The 23,935-nt window shown below is 43.0% G+C and overlaps 2 protein-coding genes across 5 annotated transcripts in view; one reads left to right on the forward strand and one right to left on the reverse strand.

Annotated features, from left to right (window-relative positions):
• Positions 1-1,018: 1,018 nt before the first annotated feature.
• On the reverse strand, positions 1,019-23,878 carry GPN1 (GPN-loop GTPase 1). The gene is made up of 14 exons (XM_076332395.1): positions 23,692-23,878; positions 23,503-23,596; positions 22,385-22,424; positions 20,806-20,872; positions 20,029-20,066; positions 19,409-19,487; positions 19,214-19,308; positions 16,896-16,941; positions 14,643-14,789; positions 12,102-12,184; positions 9,771-9,810; positions 7,465-7,555; positions 6,862-6,969; positions 1,019-6,227 (listed from the first exon to the last, which is right to left on the reverse strand). The coding sequence occupies exons 1-14, from the start codon at positions 23,860-23,862 to the stop codon at positions 6,136-6,138; spliced, it is 1,191 nt and encodes a 396-aa protein (XP_076188510.1). The 5' UTR covers positions 23,863-23,878; the 3' UTR covers positions 1,019-6,135.
• The window catches only part of ZNF512 (zinc finger protein 512), a 28,120-nt gene continuing 28,030 nt past the window's right edge, over positions 23,846-23,935 (forward strand). For all 4 annotated transcript variants that reach the window (XM_076332389.1, XM_076332392.1, XM_076332393.1 and 1 more), the window contains exon 1: positions 23,846-23,905. In XM_076332389.1, coding sequence (XP_076188504.1) covers positions 23,861-23,905 — 45 coding nt within the window. In that variant the 5' untranslated portion in view covers positions 23,846-23,860. The remainder of the gene's footprint in view (positions 23,906-23,935) is intronic.

Below are 23,935 nucleotides of genomic sequence, written 5' to 3' on the forward strand. Positions count from 1 at the left end.
TATATAAAGAAAATTTTAGAACTGATGGGGTAAAGGAAAGAGTGAGAAGGAATTAAAAAAAAAAAAAATCGGGAAAGGGAGCCAAATAGAGGGAGGCATAGCAAGAAAATTTGAAAAGTGATGGGGTACAGAGCAGAGGGAGGTATTAAAAAATAGGGTCAGGGAGCCAGAGAGGGGGAGATAGAGAAATGAAATTTAAAAAGTAATGGGGTACAAGGCAGTGTGGACAAACTGAAAAAAAGGGAGAAGGAGCCAGTTAGAGAGAGACATAGAAAAAATTTAAAAGGCAATGGGGTACTGGGCAGAGTTGGCAGAAGAGTAACAAGTTTTGGGGAGCAACACAGGTAGGTGGGTGGGCAGAGAGGGAGACAGAGGAAGGAGGGCAGGCAGACATCTGGAGAAGGGTGGAAGACATGGGCCAGGACGCAGAGGAGAGGACGCGTGACTCACCGCAGCTCCTGGCGCTGGCAGGAGACCTTCACCACCCTGACGTTTCTCTTTCTGTCTCTGCCCCTTCCTCCTCTGCAGTGCCGCCTGTCCAACCCTTGCCCACTCAGCAGCACGCAGTGGACTCCTTGACGCTCCTCATCCACAAGGCTTTCTCAATACATGGTGGCTCATGCACGTAGCTAACAGAGGCACTGAGCTCTCAGCACCGCACGCTGGTGGTCTGCTCTGTTGGGGATGGCTTGGGGGGATCCTTCCTTGCCACAAGGACCAGCCATTCCTTGCTGGAGGCAGCTGCCTGTGGGACCCCATTGGATTCACTCCTCAGCCAGTTCCCTCAGGGAGGCATGCCCAGGCAGCCCCCTTTACAGCTAGAGCCCCTTCACACAGCAGGGCCAGCCCCATCCTCAGCCTCACTGGCCACACCTGGGGCTGCTCCAGCCCCAGCTGGAGCCCATTGGGAGCAGGGGGCCATTGCCAAAGCCCCAAAGCACATCACCCCCTCCCCTGCACCTGTCCACAACCATGAGCTCTACACCCAGGGGCTGCAAACACATCCAGGGACACAGAGGAGGCAGGAAAAGTTTATTCATTAATGCACATAAGAAATCCTGGCAGTGAGTTGGCTACAAGGCTCAGTGCCCAAATGCAGCAGGACAGAGGGAGAAAAGGGAAAAGAAAAGCAGGAGGAAGGACAGAGGGACATTGAGAAAAGGCACAGGACAGGGAGCCAGAAAATGGGATGCTGTGAACAAGAGAGGGATGAGGAGCAGAACAACAGCGTAGAGAGAGGAGAGCAGAGAGATTGCAGGGAAAAACAGGGACAGAGATGGAGGAATAAATAAGAGACAGGGAGCAGGAGAGAGAGGTGGAAGGGACCAGCAGGACAACAAGATAGAGACAAGACAAGGGATGGGGAAAAATTCTAAAGTGATAAGGGAAAAGAAACATAGGCAAGAAATAAAAAAATAGAAACAGGGAGCCAGATAGAGGTAGACATAGGAAGAAAATTTCAAAAAGCAACAGGGTACAAGAAACATAGGCAAGAACTAACAAATAGGGACAGGAAGGTAGAAAGAGGGAGATGTAGAAAGAAAGTGTAAAAAGTGACAGGGTACAGGACAGAGAGGGAAGAATTAATTACAGACGGAGATGGATAGAGGGAGATGTAGAAAGAAAATTTTGAAAGTGACAGGATACAAGAATCTTACACAAGAATTAAAAGATAGGTACACGGAGCTGCATAGAGGGAGACGTAAGAAGAAAATTTGAAAAGCGACGAGGTACAAGAGACACCAGCAAGAAATTAAAATTAGGTCAGGGAGACAGAGAGAGGGAAAGGTAGCAAGAAAATTTAAAAAGCGACTGGGTCCAAGAAACATATGCGAGAATTAAAAAGATAGGGATGGAGAGGTAGAAAGGAAGTTTCAAAAGCAACATGGTACAAGAAACATAAGCCAGAATTAAAAAATAGGGACGGGGAGCCTGATGGAAGGAAACTGTGGTGGGTTGACCTTGGCTGGCTGCCGGGTGCCCGCCAAGCCGCTCTATCACTCCCCCTCCTCAACAAGACGGGAAAAAAAATACAACAAAAAAGCTTGTTGGTCGAGATAAGGACAAAGAGATCACTCACCGATTACTGTCACAGGCAAAACAGACTCAACTTGGGGAAACTGATCTGATTTATTGTCAATAAAAATCAGAGTAGGATAATGAGAAATAAAAACAAATCTAAAACACACCTTCTCTCCTCCCCACTCTTTTATCCTGGGCTCATCTTCACTCCTGACTTCTCTACATCCTACCCCTGAGCAGCACAGGGGAGCAGGGGTTGCAGTCAGTTCATATCACATTGTCTCTGCTGCTCCTTCCTCCTCATGCTTTTTCTGCTCCAGTGTGGGGTCCCTCCCACAGGGCCACAGGTGCTGACAGGAGCCTGCTCCAGTGCAGGCTCTCCAAGGGGTCACAGCCTCCTTTCAGGCACATCCACCTGCTCCAGCGTGGGGTCCTCCACAGGCTGCAGGTGCAGGTCCACCATGGACCTCCATGGGCTGCAGGGGGACAACCTGCATCACCATGGTCTTCACCACAGGCTGCAGGGGAATCTCTGCTCCGGTGCCTGGAGTACTTCCTCCCCCTCTCCCTCCTTCTTCACTGACCTTGGTGTCTGCAGGGTTGTTTCACATTTTCTCTATCACAGTTTCTGCACAGCATTTTTTACACCTTCTTAAATGTCCATCACAGAGGCGCTACCAGCATTGCTGATGGGCTCAGCTTTGACCAGCAGATCTGTCTTGAAGCTGGAACTGGCTGTGCCCAACATGGGGGCAACTCCTGGTGTCTTCCCACAGAACCCACCCCTGCAGCCCTTGCCCCCCCCCGGCTAACAAAACCTTGCCACGTAAACCAACTACCACAATGACAGGCTACAGGGCAGAGAGGGGGGACTGAAAAATAGGGAAAGGGAGCCACAGAGAGAGAGGCAGAGGTGGGGAGAACTAGCGATGGGCTACAGGCCAGAGAGGAGGAAGGGAAAGGGAACCAGACTGAGAGAGATGGAGAAAAACAAATAGTGATGGGCCACAGGGCAGAGAGGGAGGAATTAAAAAAGGGGACAGTGAGGTGGACAGAGATTAAAAAAAGCACTGGGCTCCAGGCTACAGAGGGGGGCGGGAAGCACAGGGCTGCTACCGCTCTTAGGCCCCTTCTGCACATGCTTCCTTAAAACATGACTGAAATGAACAAAATGGGCGAAGTGACTTCTCTTCAGGTTGCTGGCCCTCAAAAGATTATCCTGCCCATGAATCAAACTACCAAAATCTCTTTGGATTATTCTAGTTCTAGAACGTTTTTCCAAAGCTTTAACTGTGGTCCCCTAGTAGGTTATGTGATAAAAACCTCATCCCCATAAACTCGAGCAGAGGTACCAGCAGGGGAGGGAACACCAGCGAATGGAGTCCCTGCATTGGCTCCTCCCAGGACTGTCCCCAGAGAACCATCAGCCCACAGTCCAGGACAACACCCATCACAATAAGCCAGCAGGAGAGTTTCTCCAGATCACCTTCCAGACTGCAGGGGGTTTACTGCCAAAGGGCTACAGGACCCAATATGGGATGTAGGGTAAGATCATTTAGGGATTGCACAGAACTTATGTACGTTTACTGGGGAAACTAAAGATGGGGAAAGTGCTGTGTAAGAGTGGCTTGAAGAAGAACAAGCCTTGGAAAATAGAAGGATAAGGGGATAAAGGGCCCCATTCACATGTAAACAGGTTGCTGGTCAGAGGGTTGTCTCGCCATGCCTTGTCCCTGATCAAGGGACAATTAGAAAGGTGGTGTGTGTGCGCATGTGTCTGTGTCTCTAAGGGCAATGCAACAGGGGGAGTTGGTTAGCAGAGGAACCAGGGGAGTCTAGGCCAAATGCCAGAGGGTTTTGTGTGCACACGTGCAAGTGTGTGCGCGCATGCGTGCATGCATGCATGCAAGGTCTGTACCAGCAAGTGGAGCAGGGCTGCAGGCCTTGGGTGCTCATTATGTCCATGTGCTAGTAACGGAGGAAACAGAGGCCAGCTATTAGGTAGACTGAGAGTCTAAGCCCAGCTAATAGAGGGATCCACATTGTGCATGGCAACAAACTGACGGAATAGAGGGACCTGGACAACCTCGGGAAGTGGGCCTATGTGAGCCTCATGAGGTTCAACAAGGCCAAGTGCAAGGTCTGGCACATGGGTCAGGGCAATCCCCTGGTATCAATACAGGCTGGGGGGTGAAGGGATTGAGAGCAGCCCTGCCGAGAAGGACTTGGGGGTACTGGTGGATGAAAAGCTGGACACGAGCCAGCAACGTGCACACTCAGCCCAGAAAGCCAACCATATCCTGGGCTGCATCACCAGCAGTGTGGCCAGCAGGTCGAGAGAGGGGATTCTGCCCCTCCACTCCACTCTGGTGAGAACCCTCTGCAGTACTGCATCCAGCTCTGGGGTCCTCAGCACAGCAAAGATATGGACCTGTTGGAGAAGGTCCAGAGGAGGGCCACAGAAATGATTAAAGGGCTGGAACATCTTTCCTGTGAGGAAAGGCTGAGAGAGTTGGGGTTGTTTAGCCTGGATAAGAGAAGGCTCTGGGGAGACCTTATTGGCAGCCTTTCGATACTTAAAGGGGGCTTATAAGAAAGATAGGGACAAACTTTTTAGTAAGGCCTGTTGCGATAGGACAAGGGGTAATGGTTTTAAACTAAGAGGGTAGATTTAGACTAGAGATAAGGAAGAAATTTTTTACACTGAGGGTGGTGAAGCACTGGCACAGGTTGCCCAGAGAGGTGGTGGATGCCCCATCCCTGGAAACATTCCAGGTCAGGATGGATGGGGCTCTGAGCCACATGATCTAGTTGAAGATGTCCCTGCTCATTGCAGGAGGGGTGGGACTGGATGACCTTTAAAGGTCCCTTCCAACCCAAACCATTCTATGATTAACAACAAATGTGTTATTTTAGCCTTACCAGTATGCTATGAAATCTTTGTTTCAGCTTTGTTTCTGATAATACTTCTTACAAGGATCAGTCTAGTTTATCTAAATTTGAAATTGTCATACTCTTGGAAAGCTCTACATTAATAAAGCAGTAAGCAGATCAGAGCTGGCAGGTAACAGCTGGTTGTCAATTTCCCTTCCCTTCCCTTCCCTGCCAGCTATACTTTTAAGATTCACAGAAACTGTTTTTCCACAAACCTATAGAACTTGTGCTAGCAGACCCTGCTGCCAGATTCCCACTGAGAAATCTCTCTAGTGGGGCCACAGCATTGTGTGGAGGGAAAAAAGCCAAAGATTCCAGAGTTCAGAATGGTAAACAGCAAGTGAACATCTGTGCCCGTGGTGCCTACCAGGAAAATACGTATTAGCCAATCTCCAAATCTTTGTCTACATTCCATGTAAGCACTGATCTATAGAAACACCTTTGTTTTACGTTACCTACAGATACATGCAACCAGTACACAGCCATGCATACTTTGGTTCCCAGCCGAATCGAGACAGATTCTTTTTATTACTTTCCCTCCTGGGAACTTTCTTAGGATTTTCCTAGGAGGCATCTGTATTCTGTCTATGTAATGTAATTAAGATGCATTTGCTGTGCATCCATATGTGTGGGCTGTAAGCATAGAAAAAAAGTCTCACATTAGAACAGTGAAATGAAATCTCCTGCTACTAACCACCACATATTTGTTAGTACCTAAAATATATTTAATTAAAAGCAAAACATCAAACGCTAGATTGATGAAGTTTCATGCAGCGGAGATTTCAATTGTGTCCTGGCTGCAGCAGACACCTGTCTGCACAAGGTGAACAGAATGCACTTTTGGAGACCAGTAAGTACTCTAGATGATAATGTTGTCAGAGCTCAAAATCTAAGCTCTCAACAGGCACATCTAAAGAATTTGGACCAAAAGAAAGTGCTATGTGGTTCCTTCAGCTTCAGGAAGTCACCGTGGCAGATGGCCAAATGTGCGGTCTGTTGGATACAAGACCTTCAACTCATATGACCAACAGTTACTGCAGGAAGAAAGGTATAAATATATCAGAGGAAGCTGTTAACAGATAGAAGACTTCATGCATGGTTCCATGCAAGTTTCTTTATGCTGTTCCTTTACTTTTAACTCCATTACAAGGGATTCCAAACCCTCTATTTCTGAAGGTCTCACTCATTCGGGTTGCTGCTTCTCTGGTATTTCATCTGCATCTCTTGCATAAAGTTTCTGAAGGCTGGTTCTTCATGACTCTCCTCAGTAACTGGGGGAAAAAAATCCACAGTTCAGCACTATTTCAGCACTTGTTCCACTTGTGTTACTGAAGAAAGCTAGTCAGGCTAGTCAGAGCAACCTATACAGTCTATTTGATCTTCAACTTCATTACAAGGCAAAAGAGATAAGTGATCCTAAAAATCAATGGAACAGGGAAAGAATGAAGATTAAGTCTGCAAGCTATATAAGAGAAAAATCACACACTGTAAGAACTTAGAAGATTGCTCCAAGACCAGGAGTCACAGGAAAAGGGAAGAGAGTCAGGGGCAGAAACTGTAAGGCCAAAAAGACGATGAAACATCTTGTGCATTCATCAGGTTCAGAGGTCACTGCATGCTCCAAGCATATCAAGTTGTGTGGTTAATGCATGTTATACACCTATTAAAAATAATTACTTGAATAGAAAATTTACAATTGAACTTTCACAAGGTTAGAGAGTGATATCACTAGACCAAGCATCGCAGCTGGGCTTCTGCTACAGATTCAGACACCTCTATTTAGGTGACTGAATGTTGGCTTGTTTTCTCACTCTCGTTACAGTCAATCCAGTTAATGAAATAAAAAGGGCATTTCCTGACTAGACAGGCAACTTTTAGATCAGATCAGATCCCTCATTCCCTTACCTTCATGGTCAATGTCATCAGTATCACTCTCCCTCTCTTCTTCTTCTTCAAGAGTTCCTCGTGTTAGGATCAGCTCAGAGGGACCCATTGCGGAAGCATCATCATACCCTTGAAGGGAACAGAAATGGCTATACACAAAACAGCATGCTAACAAGTAAGTTAGCTTATGCCCTGACAATTTCTATTCGCACATAAACACAGCAATTAATACTTACTGTAAAGGGACAGAAAGCTGCTTCTGGATTCCAAAGATACAGACTGCATCAACACCATACTCAACCTCATATAAGGCAACAGTTCAACCAACAGCAGAGCTTTCTCATATTCTAATTTGACCATTTCACCTTTTCTAAAGTATTTTATTATTTCTAGTACGTCCACTGCGTTATCTACACAGCAGGGTTTCTTCTTCTCATGTCTGTGACTGACACATTAGAAGAGCTAAGTCTGACCCATCCCACAGGAACTAAAGCCCCACTCCTCTTTACTAACATGAAGCTGCTTTCACGCTTTTGCTCTGAAGACAGAAAAGCACTATATGACTTCTCAAGGCAGACTCTTCAGACAACTTCTGCAGTAAATTTAATCTTCCTAGTAAAGTACCTGGAAGTGTGTTGCCCTGCACACACACGCTGCCCATGTCCTTCCACAAGTGTTCCAGCTGCTCTCTCTTTTGTTTATTTTGAGCTTTCTCCTGTAGGTACAAAGTGACATGTGGATTCTGAGTACATTTACAACATCAGAAGAGTAATCTCACCCAATACTAGCAGTCTGTCTCCCAGCCAGAAAGCAGAAGTCAATAAGCAGGTCTTACATTACAACTAAGGTTACACAGAACTTTTGGATAAACGTGGAAAGCAACTTCCAGCATGATGGTCTTCAAGAACATTTTCAGCAGCATCAGGAAGCCAAACTCAGTGAAGCTGTGCCTGCAGAGAACTGTCCTTTGGACAGACAGAACTCAAGGTGAGCAGAGCTACTGATTTTGGTACTGCAATTCAGTCTTTGTTATTAATTGTCTAAGTCAAAACAGTACACTTCACTGGTGCAGAAAGATACAGTGATATTCTCAACAAATCATTTTGCAAAGTTATTTTTTAAAAAGTCTCTATCCTTCTGAATGGAAGATATAAAAATCTTTCCCAATCATTTTCTCACAATTTGCCCAAATAAATTATTAGTACTAAAACACTGAGCAACATCTGTTTTACAAAACATCTTTATTTTTCTGAAGATATGCTCCACCAAACCTAGGAAAAAAAGACAGATGGTGAGCTTCAGGACAGGAGTTTTTCCACACTGAGTATGATCCATCGTATTTGAGAATTCGTGGCAGTCCGGTGAAGTTCCCACTGACTGGAAAAGGGGAAACATAACCCCCATTTTTAAAAAGGGAAAAAAGGAAGTCCCGGGGAACTACAGGCCAGTCAGTCTCACCTCTGTGCCTGGGAAGACCATGGAACAGATCCCCCTGGAAGCTACGCTAAGGCACATGGAGGACAGGGAGGTGATTCAAGGACAGGGAGGTGATTCGAGACAGCCAGCATGGCTTCACCAAGGGCAAGTCCTGCCTGACTAACCTAGTGGCCTTCTATGATGTAGTAACTACATCAGTGAACATGGGAAGGGCTACAGATGTCCTCTATCTGGACCTCTGTAAGGCCTTTGACAGGGTCCCCCACAACATCCTTCTCTCTAAACTGGAGAGGTATGGATTTGATGGGTGGACTGTCCAGTGGGTGAGGAATTGGTTAGATGGTCACATCCAGAGGGTAGTGGTCAATGGCTCAATGTCCAGATGGAGACTGGTGACGAGTGGCATCCCGCAGGGGTCTGTATTGGGACTGGTACTGTTTAATATCTTCATCAATGACATAGACAGTGGGATCGAGTGCACCCTCAGCAAGTTTGCAGATGACACCAAACTGAGTGGTGCGGTCGACATGCCAGAGGGACGGGATGCCATCCAGAGGGACCTGGACAAGCTTGAGAAGTGGGCCTGTGTGAACCTCATGAGGTTTAACAAGGCCAAGTGCAAGGTCCTGCACCTGGGTCGGGGCAACCCCTGGTATCAAGACAGGCTGGGGGATGAAGGGATTGAGAGCAGCCCTGCCGAGAAGGACTTGGGGGTACTGGTGGATGAAAAGCTGGACATGAGCCAGCAATGTGCGCTTGCAGCCCAGAAGGCCAATCGTATCCTGGGCTGCATCAAAAGAAGCATGGCCAGCAGGTCGAGGGAGGGGATTCTGCCCCTCTACTCTGCTCTGGTGAGACCCCACCCAGAGTACTGTCTCCAGCTCTGGAGCCCTCAGCAGAAGAAAGACACGGACCCCTTGGAGCGGGTCCAGAAGAGGGCCACAAAAATGATCAGGGGGACGGAACACCTCTCCTGTGAAGAAAGGCTGAGAGAGTTGGGGTTGTTCAGCCTAGAGAAGAGGCGGCTTCGGGGAGACCTTATTGCAGCCTATCAGTACTTGAAGGGGGCTTATAAAAAAGATGGTGGCAAACGTTTTAGCAGGGCCTGTTGTGACAGGACAAAGGGGAATGGCTTTAAACTGAAGGAGGGTAGATTTAGACTAGATATAAGGAAGACATTTTTTACGCTGAGGGTGGTGAAACGCTGGCACAGGTTGCCCAGAGAGGTGGTGGATGCCCCATCGCTGGAAACATTCAAGGTCAGGTTGGACGGGGCTCTGAGCAACCTGTTTAGTTGCAGATGTCCCTGCCCATGGCAGGGGAGTTGGACTAGATGACCTTTAGAGGTCCCTTCCAACCCGAACTATTCTATGATTCTGTGTTTCTATGATTAGTACACGAAATGTTAGACCCTCCCAACATACAGGCAATTGTGTGCATAGAAGTGACCCCAAGATACACTGCCCAGGTATACAACAGTTAAAAATACTTACCAGTGTGTTTCTCAGGCGCTCATATTCTGGACGATATTCTCTGAAATGATAAATAAAGAGAGTGCATTCAGTCTGAACTAATACATAATTTATATTAAGTAAGGATCATCCTGGAGGCTTGTTTCTACCCCAAAAAAGTTTTCTCTAGGTTTTCATGTTTGAGAGACATTTCAGAAAGACTAACAGTACTTTTTACCCAGATTTGGATTCTGAAACCAATGGCTGCAAAATAAGTGAACATATTTCATTAAAATAGCAAACCTTTCTCACACCGTCTTGTTGGATAAGAAATTATCCAGCTCAACTGAGGTAGTCATTTCACTGCTATACCTAATCAGCACATTTATCACTCTCCTCTAATCACAGACATGACTTTGTCTACCGGTACTTGTGCTTCCTAAGACAGTTCAATGGGATCTCATACAGAAAGATTGTTCACAAGCTTCCAAACTATCATACCACTATGGGACCTTTGAAATATTTATTTAATGAAGTAAGGATAAGGTAGATGTGGATACCCTCTTCTTAGAATCATGGAATGGTTTGGGTTGGAAGGGACCTTTAAAGACCATCTAGCCTAACCTCCCTTGCCACGGGCAGAGACATCTTTCGCTAGATCAGGGTGCTCAAAGCCCTGTCCAACTAGATTTTGAACACTTCCAATGATGGGGCATCCACAGCTTCTCTGGGCAACCTGCTCCAACGTCTTGCCACCGTCATAAAAAATTTCTTCCTTATGTCTAATCTAAACCTATCCTCTTTCAGTTTAAAACCGTCACCCCTTGTCCTGTCACTACAGGCCCTATCAAAAAGTCTGTCTCTCTTATAAGCCCCCTTTAAGTACTGAAAGGCTGCAGTAAGGCTTCCCCAGAGCCCTCCCTTCTCCAGGCTGAACAACCCCAACTCTCTCAGCCTTTCTTCACAGGAGAGGTATTCCAGCCCTCTGATCGTTTTCGTGACCCTCCTCTAGACCCACTCTAACAGGTCCATGTCTTTCTTGTACTGTGGGCCCCAGAGCTGGACGCAGTGCTCCAGACGGGGTACCGTGAAAGCAGAGTAGAAAGGGAGAATCCCCTCCCTCAGCCTCCTGGCCATGCTTCTTTTGATGCAGCCCAGGATATGATCGCCTTTCTGGGCTGCAAGTGCGCATTGGTGGCTTATATGAAACCCTTAACTAGGGTTTCATTATGTAGGCAGCATATCCCAGAATAATTGTTAGGTTATGTGGTAAAACTCAGCACCTCCAAAGAGCGCAGAGACTCATTTGCGGGGGAGGGGAAGCATAAATAATACCCTACCCAGATACTCCCAGGCCCATCACAGGAGAGCCATCAAACCCATCTCAACAAGCCCAGAGGAACACAGGGGTGCGGTGGCAGGCAGGGAATCCAAATTAAGGACTCAGAGGAAGGGATACCCTATCCCAGCTCCTCCCAGGGCTGTCCCAGGAGAACCACAAGCACCATGGTCCATGTGTGAAACCCATCACCATGCCTCAATGGCAGCTCTCTGGATCACCTTGTGAGCACAGAGGGTGGCTGCCTAGGGGTGCAGGACACATTATGGGATGCAGGGAAAGAGCATTTGGGGGTAGCACAGGATTTATTATGGGATGTTTAGGGGAGGAACCAAAGGTGGGAAAAGGGAGGGATTTAGGAGATTTGGGGAGGAACAAGTGTGGGAAATAGAGGGATAAGGGAATAAAAGAGTCTATTTGCATGTAAGCAGAGACTAGGCAGTATGCAGACCTGGGGGCACGACCAGGCCAGACTAATCAGACCTGGGATCATGAAGCTGTAGCAGCCTCTCTCCGGCTATCCAATCCAGCATGATATATTTTCCTCTAACAATAATCTATGGTCTGGTTTAGGTATTTCCAAGTAATCCAAGTTACTGGATTTGCTTTCTAATGTTACAGAGCAGCCCGGCAGTATTTCTTGGAGAGGAATCCAGTAAGGAGCAAATTCTCAAAAGAATTATTGAATTTCAACTTGCTCATCTATTCAGTCTGCCAAACTGATCTGTTAGCTTCCTGAGGACAATTCAAACCTTGATCATTGTATGGAATCAGAGGAAAAAAAATGACTTCACAGATTTGCTGACACAGATAGCTTTTACTTTTTCACTGAACATTTAGCACAAAAATTCACCACTGAATAGTTCCTTTTGACTGTTGCTTTTTATGCTGACTCTTGCACTTAAGTTTATTAGAAACACTAGACTAACTTGGCTGTGAAAAGTGAACAGTCCTTCAAATCAAAGGAGTGGGCTCATGAAACAGTAACTTCAGCAAGTATTCACTGGGTCAGGGACCAAAGGTTATCACCTTACCTCTCATATTCATCTACAGCTTTAGAAAGCTGAAGAAAAAAATCGTCCAGCCCTGTGCCGAGCACAGCAGAAACACCAACCACCTATAAAAGAAACCATATACCAGAACTGAAGAGTAATTGAACCAAGTTTTAAGGTAACAGATGGATGATCAGAGCTGGAAAGACTAAGCAGTATCTTAAAAAAAAAAAAAAAACCAAACCAAAACACAAACACAGAAACAAACAAACAACCTAAACTAAAAAAAAAAATAGGGAATCTAATGATACCCACTTATTCATCACAGTGGCATAAGAGTATGCAGTAATACTTCCGCTTCTTCGCTTAGGGACATGGTTTAGTGGGCATGGTGGTGTTGGGTCGAAGGTTGGACTCGATGATTTTAGAGGTCTTTTCCAACCTTAATGATTCTAAGATTCTATGATTCTGTCATTCCTACTTTCAACCTCTTTCTCCACTCACTGTTAATGTTTGCTACCTCCGGTTGTTGGTTGGGTTTGGTTGGTTGGTTTTGCTTGCTTTCTTTCCTTCTCTCTCTTATTTAACTTGAGAACCTGGGTTTTCTTGTCTGTTTTACAAATTTTACGATGGGGGGAAGGGGGGAAAGCAATAGTTTAAAAAAAAAAAAAAAAAGAAAACCTGACTCTGCACCCATCCTTATACCGCCAACCTCAATACCCCACTAAAATCATAGTTAAGACAATAGAATGCCTAAACATAATGAACAAGATAGTGCAATTCAAAAGAAAGATCAAGTCTTTCTTCTGTTTACTTGGTTATTGTTAATAATCCAAGTTCTCATTCTCAACCTAGTATTGTAAGTGGTTAGTATGACTGCTGCAATATCAGTGTACTAGAATTAAAGAGCAAAATAGACCACAAGAACTGACCTTTTGCCTCTGAAGTTCTGTCTAATACTTTGTATTTAGCTGAAGCACATTTTAAAAGGTACCCAATCCAACCCACAGAACAGCAAGAGATGGAGAATTTAATCAGTTACTATGGCAATACATTCAAAATGCTCATCTGCTTTCTAATTTGAACTTGTCTGTCATTACACTTCTGGCCATTTGTTCTGCTTTTATTAAATCAATTATCTAAAAATACCTTTAATCAAGACTACTACTAGCCAGTACTTGGTGACCCTTAAGAATCTGACATCCTCTAATGAAAATTCTCCCTCTTTTTCATAAAAGCAAGACAGTCTTAACTACTCACTTTCAAAGGTAAGACTTTTTCCAACACAGCCTTGCATTTTATAAATAGTACAGTAAATAGGCAGACAATCAAACATTCCAAAGGATTTTAAGCATTAGTCTAAGCATTGTGCTGATATATATTAATATTTATACTTTCATTGCACTTAAGTACAAGCTGCCTTCTACTCTATAATCCTCTGCATATGTCCTGCTCTCCAGTCTACTATTCTAATAGATATGACATGCATACAAACAGTTGATTAGCAAATAAGGACTAGGAAGTACTTTAGTTCTGTATATGGCACCACTACAATCCGTTTTGAAATACTGTATATTGTTCCACATAAGGCACTTATAATATTTTTGTTTTGGCTAAATTATCATTATCTGTATGAATGGAATCACTTATTTATCTTCATTGCCTTTCTTGTAATATCCATAGCCATTTGCTTGCTTTTTCTTAAATAACAGTTGATGAAAGACACCATTAGCTGAACCCTTCTAGCACAGACTATGGGATCATTAACATCCTCCAATGTATAGTGTTTTCAGAGAAACTGAATGGATTTGTCCTCTCAACACCTGGTAAGTGGAAAAAACCCCACTTTTTCTTGTGTCAGCAAATATACGGGACTTTTTTGTTTGTTTGTTTTTGAGATTCTTTCCCTTCTTCCTACACAGTAAATTGCCCAACTGTACTTGACACTTTCAGAACAAGGAAAACTATCTCACTGCAACACAGAACATTACCCCTTACCAGCCTATCTTAGCTTTCTTCTGATGATTAATCACAATTCAGTATTAAATGATTCAGGCTGCCACTCAGTGTAACAAGCAACTAAAGTTACTTTATGTTCAAACCAGCAAATCCTCGTCCCCATTGTAAGGCTCATCAACAGATTCCAGTTCAAAAGGGCAGTGCAAAGCCCTTTTACAGAAGAACAGAATGGTTGAGGTTGGAAGATACCTCTGGAGATCATCTAGTCGAATCTCTCCTGCTCAAAAAGCAGGATTAACTAGAGCAGGTTGCTCAAGATCTTGTCTAAGCGTGTTTTGATTATCTCCAAGGATGGAGACTCCATAATTTCTCTGGACCATCTGTTCCAGTGCTCAATCAGTAAAATTACAGTAATTCTTTTTTCCTCTTCTGTTTAAACATAGTTTCCTGTATTTCACTTTGTGTCTATTGCCTCTTGTCCTTTCACTGGGCACCACTGAAAAGAGGCTGCCTCTGTCTTCCTTACATCCTCCCATCGGGTATTTATACACATCAGTAATATCCTCCTTGAGCTTTCTTTTCTCCAGGCTTTTATGAGAGGTAGTAAAAAAAGAAGATTCTTACCTTCAGTGAACTGTAAAATTCATCCAACACTAAACTCATAGAACGAGTCAGGTTACTGACATAGGATGTCTCTTGATTCAGGGCATCCTGAAAAGTCTCAAAGTCCTGCATCCATTCTATTGCAAAACTGTGGTCAATTATGTCAGTCTGGAAGGAGAAGAGAAAATTTTCAGAAGTAATAATGATGAATTCTTAGCCTTAGGTGGTTAGGTGGACAAATAAAAAATTTCCATTTTAAACTTACTTTAAAAATGCTGATCTTTTCAAAATATTCAGCCCTGGTCTGAAGTTTTCCAAGCTCTGTTTTTATCAAACCAACTACTTCAATACAGAAGAGAAGACAACCAACCACTATCCCAGTTTTAAGAAGGCATGTTTAAGGAAACAATTGCAAGTCTAAAGGCTTCTGTGGTTACTGGAAAGGGGCATCCAAAAATTGCATACTGTACAAGAAAGTTTAAGTTGGAAATATTAGATCGTATGATTGAGGCCAGACAAGAACAGTCCTCATTGAAGATCCCATCCTTTCTTGACTGGCTTGGGGGTCAGCAGGGAGAGGGAGCCATTTTCACGTTGGGCAACAGCCTACAGGATCTTTATAAAACGTGAGCTGTGCTCTGACTTGAAGAAGTTATAATGTAAACTCAGTGCAAGACGATGGACACAAACAGGTGAGATGGTTCCATAACTTTACATGGATTAGTATGCAAACAGTTTATTAAAGAGTTTTATAACATATCTTACCACATGTATATCCACTATTATCACAATGTAGAGGTGTCTAAAACTCTGATATATTTCATTTCCCAGCACCAATGGGAAGGAGGAAAATAGATAAAGAAAGTATTGCCTAGCATTACTCAAGAGATTTGAGACAGAACTGAATCCACCAAGGGTCAAAGCCTGACTATTTAGAGTTAGCTTGATTAAATTCTATAAATAAAATTAAGTCGACTCTACAAATTACATTATTTTTTGTCCTTTGCAAATCTTAACATTCCTTAAATCTATGTGTTTGTCACTGCACATATATCAGTTCCTTGGGATTCTTCCATTCTTATTGAGTCAATTTTAAAACGCTTGTCAAAAATTCTTCAAATGCTGTTGGCTTTACTTTTTACCGAAGGCTAAACATCAGATCAAAATGAAGTTTAAAGTTATGAATCCTAAGCCTTGGGCCTACTTTTCCTTACATATACTGATGAAGTCCCAGTTCTTCCAGTCTTTCAAAAACAGTATTTTCTTAAGAATGATTTTCCTACCTGATGCCTTTTTCTACAGAAAAAGCTTAACAGCTTATTCTAAAATTACTGTCTAGAGTTAGAAAGAAAACAGTGTACAAAAACTTGCTAAGTAAGCAAGCAGATATCAAAGACATGCATGATTTGGGTCACTGGGAAGATGTGTGTAGTTGGAGTACATTAGACACTAATCCTACTCAGCTGGTGTGAGGTAAAATTTCACATTCAAAGCATGGGTTTTCGAAAGGAAGCGTATGGGATATAGGTGCGTGCACACACAAAGCTTGCTATGTTGGGGAGCAACTCCTTGAATACAAAGGATGTCTGTGCGGAAGAGTACTCACACCAGAAATCTAATGGGATTCTTTTAATATGCGAAGTTGTTATGTTTAAAGAGCCGGCTAGCTATTAAGTTCAAAAGCATTCATTTAAGGCTACAAGTACCTTACACAACAGTGGAGGTGTATCCTTAGGCTAGTAAGTATCTGCTTTCTGGCAAATACTGGCATATTTTTAGTGTCACTGATCAGGACCAAACACCTTTTTTTAAGTTTTGCCTGCTACAATACATGGGACTCCTTCCTCAAAACAGGCAGGTGTTACACAATTCCCACTGTGAGTCATCAGCCTGCTGCTGAGTAGAAATGATTAATGATTAAGACAATTGTTCTGAGGAAGCAGGGGTCTGTAAGAGCAGATTCAGTAATGAACTTACCCTTATGTTACAAAGTTAAGTTTCCTTATAGCCTAGGGTTAAGGTGCAAAACATTTTTCAAATTGTTAGTATCATCTCTAACTTAAACATTTGGGTGTAACTGCCCATCCCCGATTCTTCTTGTGCATTTGTATACCAGATTAAAGACCTTTTTAGATTCGGTTTTCAGCCTGCAGCTCCCTCCCAGCCTCCCTTTTCTAGAAATTCTATTATTATAGTAAGACAAAGACACTACAGCAAAGCAAGCTAAACAAAACAATGTTCCACTAAGACATAGAAACCATAGCTTTAACTTACTTTGTTCATGACAACAATGAAAGGTAGCTTTGTCTTGTACAGGATACTGGGGGTGGAGAAACAAAAAAAAAAACCATTAAAAATGAATTTAAATCTCACTAGAATAGAAAACAGGTTAAGCGTAAGGCAGACAAGACTTGTGCAAAGCTGAATACATTTGACTTCAAGAGGTAATTATTTTCCTCTGCATCAATTAGAATGTAATTTTTCACCCAGATCCTGCTTACCATAGTTGAACAAAATATGGGCCCCAAGATGTAAGCGCACATCTGTAAGATATAAAATCTCCTTCTACACACCCAGTTGATTTTGATTACTATTTCTATGACTCTCAGATCCCAGTTTTTAACTCTCTCTGCATTTTCTAATTATTTTGACTCAGACCTTAGATTCTGAGATATTATTCATGAACTCAAATAATTCAAAACATCTATAAAGCAAAACTACCTTGAAACATGAGCTTACATATTCATTTCACTGTATATATTCTAGCATCTTTTGCTCAACGCTAATGTCAGAAAATGCAGCATGTGTAAGACATTTTGCATACTACTATCACAGTGATATAGCTTTTAACCTTGGTACAAGGATTGATAGGTTTTATGAAAACCTTTTACCAACTTTTACCGTTATTATGACAGCTCTACGTGTTGATCTTTACATAGGTATTTAGTCCCTGGTTTAACATGAAAGGAAACAGATCATAGAATAGAATCATAGAATCATTAAGGTTGGAAAAGACCTCTAAGATCATAGAGTCCAACCGTCGACCCCACACCACCATGCCCACTAAACCATGTCCCTAAGCGCTGCATCTACACGTCTTTTAAATACTTCCAGGGATGGGGACTCAACCACTTCCCTGGGCAGCCTGGTCCAATGTTTCACCACTCTTTCAGTAAAGACATTTTTCCTCATGTCCAATCTAAACCTCCCCTGGCACAACTTGAGGCCATTTCCTCTCATCCTATCTCTAGTTACTTGGGAGAAGAGACCAACACCCACCTCGCTACAACCTCCTTTCAGGTAGTGGTAGAGAGCGATAAGGTCTCCCCTCAGCCTCCTCTTCTCCAGGCTAAACAGTCCCAGTTCCCTCAGCCGCTCCTCATAAGACTTGTTCTCCAGACCCTTCACCAGCTTCGTTGCCCTTCTCTGGACATGCTCCAGCACCTCAACTTCCTTCTTGTAGTGAGAGGCCCAAAACTGAACACAGTATTCAAGGTGCGGCCTCACCAGATAAATCCATGTATGAGGAGGAAGACAATAAATCAAGAACTCCATGCTATGCTGAGCTCCAAACAAATCTTGAAGAATCACCAAAAGTATCAATAATATTAAAAAAACAGAATAAACTATTACATGTTTACAAGAAGGAGCTTAAACTAGGCTATCTTGATACATCTTAGATAAATGATTTTATAAGCAACAGGCAATGTGTTAGATCTGACATAACTAGCCTTCATCACACTAAGGTCTCATGGCTTATTTAATGCTTTTAGTGGGAGTTTTGACCCAATGACCTCCAGATGTCCATTGGCACCTATATTATTTTGCTTATCCTATGGGAAAACCACTAAGAGAATAACTGAAACAGCAAGTTAAGTGGATATGAGGCATCAGTGTGAGCTTGCAGCCCAGAAAGCCAATCGTATCCTGGGCAGCATCAAAACAAGCATGGCCAGGAGGTCAAGGGAGGGGATTCTCCCTTTCTACTCTGCTTTCACGGTACTCCATCTGGAGCACTGCGTCCAGCTCTGGGGCTCACGGTACAAGAAAGACATGGACCTGTTAGAGCGGGTCTAGAGGAGGGCCACAAAAATGATCAGAGGGCTGGAACGTCTCTCCTGCGAAGAAAGGCTGAGAGAGTTGGGGTTGTTCAGCCTGGAGAAGGGAGGGCTCTGGGGAAGCCTTACTGCAGCCTTTCAGTACTTAAAGGGGGCTTATAAGAGAGACAGAGAGAGACTTTTTGATAGGGCCTGTAGAGACAGGACAAGGAGTGATGGTTTTAAACTGAAAGAGGGTAGGTTTAGATTGGATGTAAGGAAGAAATTTTTTATGATGATGGTGGCGAGATGTTGGAGCAGATTGCCCAGAAAAGCTGTGGATGCCCCATCATTGGAAGTGTTCAAAGTCTAGTTGGACGGGGCTTTGAGCACCCTGATCAAGTGAAAAATGTCCCTGCCCACGGAAGGGCGGGTGGACTAGATGGTCTTTAAAGGTCCCTTCCAACCCAAACCATTCTGTGATTCCCCTTCAAAATAAGTATCAAAGAGACACAGCAATCAAAGCAGATGGACTGCATTTTCAGCTTTTCTTACCTGCAGGCATACAGCATGTTGGACATAAAGGTGATAGGGTTAGTACTGCGAGAGGTGTCCATCACATAAACAACAACTGAAGGAAAAGAGGAAGCCTGGAAACACAAAGTAAGATATTTTAATTAGAAGTACATGCTGTTCAACAGCCACTTCTTTCACACAGCCTCACTGTCAAGTCATGTAGAAAACACTTACCAAGGCCTCAGTTATGATGGTTCCTGATGCTGACCAGGTAAATACCTCAATTTGCCCTGGTGTGTCAATAATAACATACCTGTTAAGAAGTCACCCCCAATAAACAATAAGGGAAAATTAGTTAAGCACAAGGTCCTGTTCTGACTAGATTACCACAAGCATGTAATGGCAAATCACATGATTATTCTGTTACAGATCAGAAAAGCTTCTCCCAAACAGTGACAATTTATGGGCATGCCTGAAAATTTCCTGTGTGAATTTTGTAACTAAGAAGCACGTACTCTCTTCAGATTCTATTAAAGTTGAAGGCATCAATTTGACAGACACTTAGTACTGCAAACTCTTCAGAAGAAGAATTAATTGTTGCCTATTTGAACAGTGCTTGAGAAAAAATGACAGTCTAATAGAAGACAAGAAAAGTAGAATTGGAATCAGCAGACATTTCTTCGATGTATCTGAAGAAAGTCTAGTTTATCTGTTCTAATTCTATGCCATTTTCCACATAAAATTTATACCAAGGCTGAAAAACAACTAGAAAATATGCAGAGAACCTTTTCAGGATTTCACATGGTTTTCCCACACTGATCCCAGAAAAGCAGAACTTGGTAGAATGTACTCACTTGGATGCATTTTGTCTTTTTTCAATAAACTTCATCACCTGATTGAAAAAGGAGTATACTTTGTATTTAGACTCACAACAGGAACCTTTCATAATCATTTCATAACAGAAACTACATTAACTTGCACAGCTGCCTGTATGTATCAAAAAAGATTAAAGTCTCTAAGCTTTTTTAATGTGTGAAAATGCCCTACGAAGGAAGGGTGGAAAATGCTCGCTGCATAGGTCAAAGACAGCCTTGAATTTGTCTGTGTTCTAGTACCTGGCTAAAGAAATGGTATAACAAATGCAGTTGTTCCCTACCTTTTCACTAAGAGATTGTGCACTGTCTCAGTATCTTACATAAGTTCCCACCCCAGTGTTGATTTAGCATTATGATTTAAGACAGCAGTGAATTATCAAATAACCCTACGAAAACTTAACCCGTTTCCAGAAGTGAGCTTCCTTACTTCAAAATCAGAGCATTCATATGAAAAATTTTATAGTGAACATAGTGCAACAGGACAGTTATGTACAAAGACTAAAGAATGTTCTGTACACATGGCTTCTAAATTTTACTTTTAAAAAAGCTGAAAAACTGAAATATCTCAAATGAAAGCTAATGCACTTTAGCTGCTTTGTAAAATACATGGTTCTGTACGGAGAATACTCTAAGTCCAAAGAAATATTAGGAGGCTAACCAAACACAGTGCTCTCTGAGACTCCAAATACACAAAAAACCGCACAGTCTCCCAGTACAGTATTTGTAGCACAGTATCACATAGGAACAACCTTGTACCTGATCAAATCTTGTAGCAAAGAGATTGAGAGAGGTCACTATTCCACCATTTGGGCCTAGCCCATATCTAGACGCTTCATTTAGGAAAGCAGATGATTATGCAGACCTCAGAGGGCTTCTTTTTCAATTCTGATAATAGTTGGTCATGTACAATGCACATTGGATACCCTGCAGCAAAAGACAATACCCCTAATACACAATTAAGTCTTCTAAGTGATGCAGTAGCATAACAAATACAAAGTGGTCTCTCTCTTGCCCAAATACGTGTGATTGACAAAAGGAAAAGGGGCTATATGCTGTGGCTTCGCCTTGCCATTATTCAAGCATTACCATTCTGGACAAAGAGAAAATATACGTATGTGTATACATCAAAGCCATCTTTGTCTTTCCAACAAGATTTACAACACAGCCAGTAACTCAGAATTTAACAATGCCCTGAACGCACTTAATGTTAAGAATTTATACTTCAAAAGTTAATTAAAAGATTTCTTGCACAAATAAATTTTTAGCAGAATTTAAATTATAATGGGAATGAATGTTGTAAACATACTCAAAGTGTCAGCTTAAAGATGAAGATTTCAAAATCCTTTTTCATACATACAGATCTGTATACTAATGTTCAAAGAAACAAAGAATCTTTTTTTTTTTTTCTTAACTGCATAAGAACCAGCACTGATTCATAAGTACATACTGTCTTCTAGAGCCACTACTCTCAATATCCAAACACGAGGCCAGACACCCTCCTTAAGTACTATTTAATGAGATACTTAAACTCCGGTACAGTAAAGCAACTAATGCACCTACATACCAAACTGAAACTTATACTTGGATGTTTTGCTGGTAACTCCAAATCAAACAACAGCCAAAATCAAGAACCCTATCCCCCCACCATCTTTCTTCTTGTCTAAAATATTAAATTTAAGAATCACACTAGCAAATCAAATCCAAACACTGTATATTATCTCCATCTGCACAAGCTATTACTTAGGAGACAAAGGACCTCCACACCCCTCTGGAAGTGCAGTCATTTTAGGGTAATGTTACTGAACTACAGTCACCAAACTACTGTGCAGCAAGAGCCAACAGTCCAATGTCTTTGAGATTCAGAAAGACAACAGTGCTTTGATTATGGTCAAACAATGTGGAAAAAGTTTTCTCCATCTACTACAGGCAAATAGGAATTTGCATATTTGTTTATAATAAATAAAATTAGACTTGTTAAAACATGGGGAAAAGGCTGCTGGCTTCCACAAAGAAAGATACAAGCTCTTTGAAAGAACAACAGGGAAAAAAAAAACATGTGGGCAGAGTGCCTATTATTTGTAAAAACATACTATTAGGCAGAATCACTTTTAGCACAGGAGAAAATGACCTAAGGAGTATCAAATCTTGTGAAACATACGTTTCTAACCTCACGTGCAAGAAGTACATAGTCAAAAAAACTTATCTTCACGCAACATTCTGCATTACTGCAATCCCCAATACCTCCTGCCCCCTTCATCGTAGTGTGCAGAAGTGACAGACTATTTTCACAAAATCTGAGATTTCAGGTATCATTATTTAGACAAAAAAAGGATACTGTTTCATGACTTCTTTGTACTTCACAGTGTCCCTGATATCTAGAAGAGAAAGACATATAGTTGTAGGACATCACTTCTAAAATATCCTTCTTCATCAATTTGCCGATAGGTGGAAGCCCTTCTTTTTCTAGCAAGTCTCCTTTTGTCTCAGTAATAGATCTAGCACTAACAGGAAAAATCTCCCAGGTAGAATAAATAAAATCTAACAGATTTTCTATGCTCTCAACATACATATGAAACCCAATGTAATTCACGTGAAACACCACCAATTTAGGTATTTAGCAGTAACTGCTTCAGCTGAATTTTATTCTCAGCTGATCAACATCAGTTAACAAAGTATACATATCTAACTGTATTATTAGAGATCCAGCACTGGAACAGATACTTTAGTTATTCATCTGACATCAATAAAACTTTGGTATCCACACTGCCTTTCTTATCCTCCAGAGAGGCAGGCTGACAAACTTTCTAAAGTTTAACAGACGGGACCCTTACAAACCTAATGATTGGTAAGCCCTTTGGAACAGCTAAACATAAGGTCTGTTTTGTTGTTAAGGTATTTTCTCTAAAATTCGTGTGTTTTAAAGTGCTTTAAAGAAGTTATTTGGTAGCACATATGGCTACCACTGTGCTGGATGTAGGGAACCAGATCGAATCTGCTAATATGTTCATTGCTGACAAAGAAAAAAAAAAAGGCAAGAACCCAAACACATCAAATCACACCAGATGATGTAAAAAAATGTACAAAACGCAATGGAAGAATGCCTTTGGTCCTAAAAATTCACATATTAAAGAGTGGTAGGAGAAAGAAGTTAAATTAAAAAAAACAAAAACAAAAACAAAACTCAAAAGTCCTTCTTGTGTTAGGCCTTGGAATCTCTTAAAGGTAATATAATCAACCTAGCCAAATACCTCACATACCCCGCCCCCTCCCCTTCCGTGAAACATATGAAAAGCAGTATACCAAAAATGGTTTTATTTATTTATGGCAAAACATACTTGCTTTCTTCTGGCGGACTCCACAAACACGCCACACCTCTGGTCCAGGACCACCCCCTTCGTCACACCACCCATCACCCGCCACGGCCCAGGGCTAAGCCAGGGCGAAAGGACTCACCGATGTTGGCGGGGAAGGGCAGGTCGTGCACGGCGGGGTCCAGGTTGATCACGTACGGGGGGCACCGTTGCCCATGCAGGTGGGCCGCGAGACGCTAAGGGGACACGAGGAGGCGTCAGGCCCCGCTGGACATGGGGGTAGCGCTGAGGGAAACCGGCAGCTCGCCACAGCCCGCCAGCCGCCCCTCACCTGCACGAATGTGGTTTTCCCGGAGCCAGCCATGCCCAGCACCAGCACGCACACCGGGGGCACTGGGGGCGCCGCCACCAGTCCGCTCGCCGCCGCCATCTTCCCAACACCCACTTGTCCTTCCGGGGCGCGGGGAGGACGGCGGGGGGCGGCCCCACAGCACCCTGCCATGACGCGCGCGGGACCCGGCTGTCGCCCTGCCGCCGCCGGCTGGGTACGCACCGCGGGCTCGCGCGGCCTCCCC

Source organism: Aptenodytes patagonicus, chromosome 3 (genome assembly GCF_965638725.1).
Source record: "Aptenodytes patagonicus chromosome 3, bAptPat1.pri.cur, whole genome shotgun sequence".
Taxonomy (NCBI): Eukaryota; Metazoa; Chordata; class Aves; order Sphenisciformes; family Spheniscidae; genus Aptenodytes; species Aptenodytes patagonicus.

Bases quoted from the DNA above. Each gene is read 5' to 3' on its own strand.
- GPN1 (XM_076332395.1), bottom strand. From the start codon at position 23,862: ATGGCAGGGTGCTGTGGGGCCGCCCCCCGCCGTCCTCCCCGCGCCCCG. The intron at 12,185-14,642 runs GTAAGAATCTTC...TTTCTTTTATAG, and splicing joins AATTTTACAGTTCACTGAAG to GTGGTTGGTGTTTCTGCTGT. The intron at 7,556-9,770 runs GTAAGTATTTTT...TTGTACCTACAG, and splicing joins AGCGCCTGAGAAACACACTG to GAGAAAGCTCAAAATAAACA.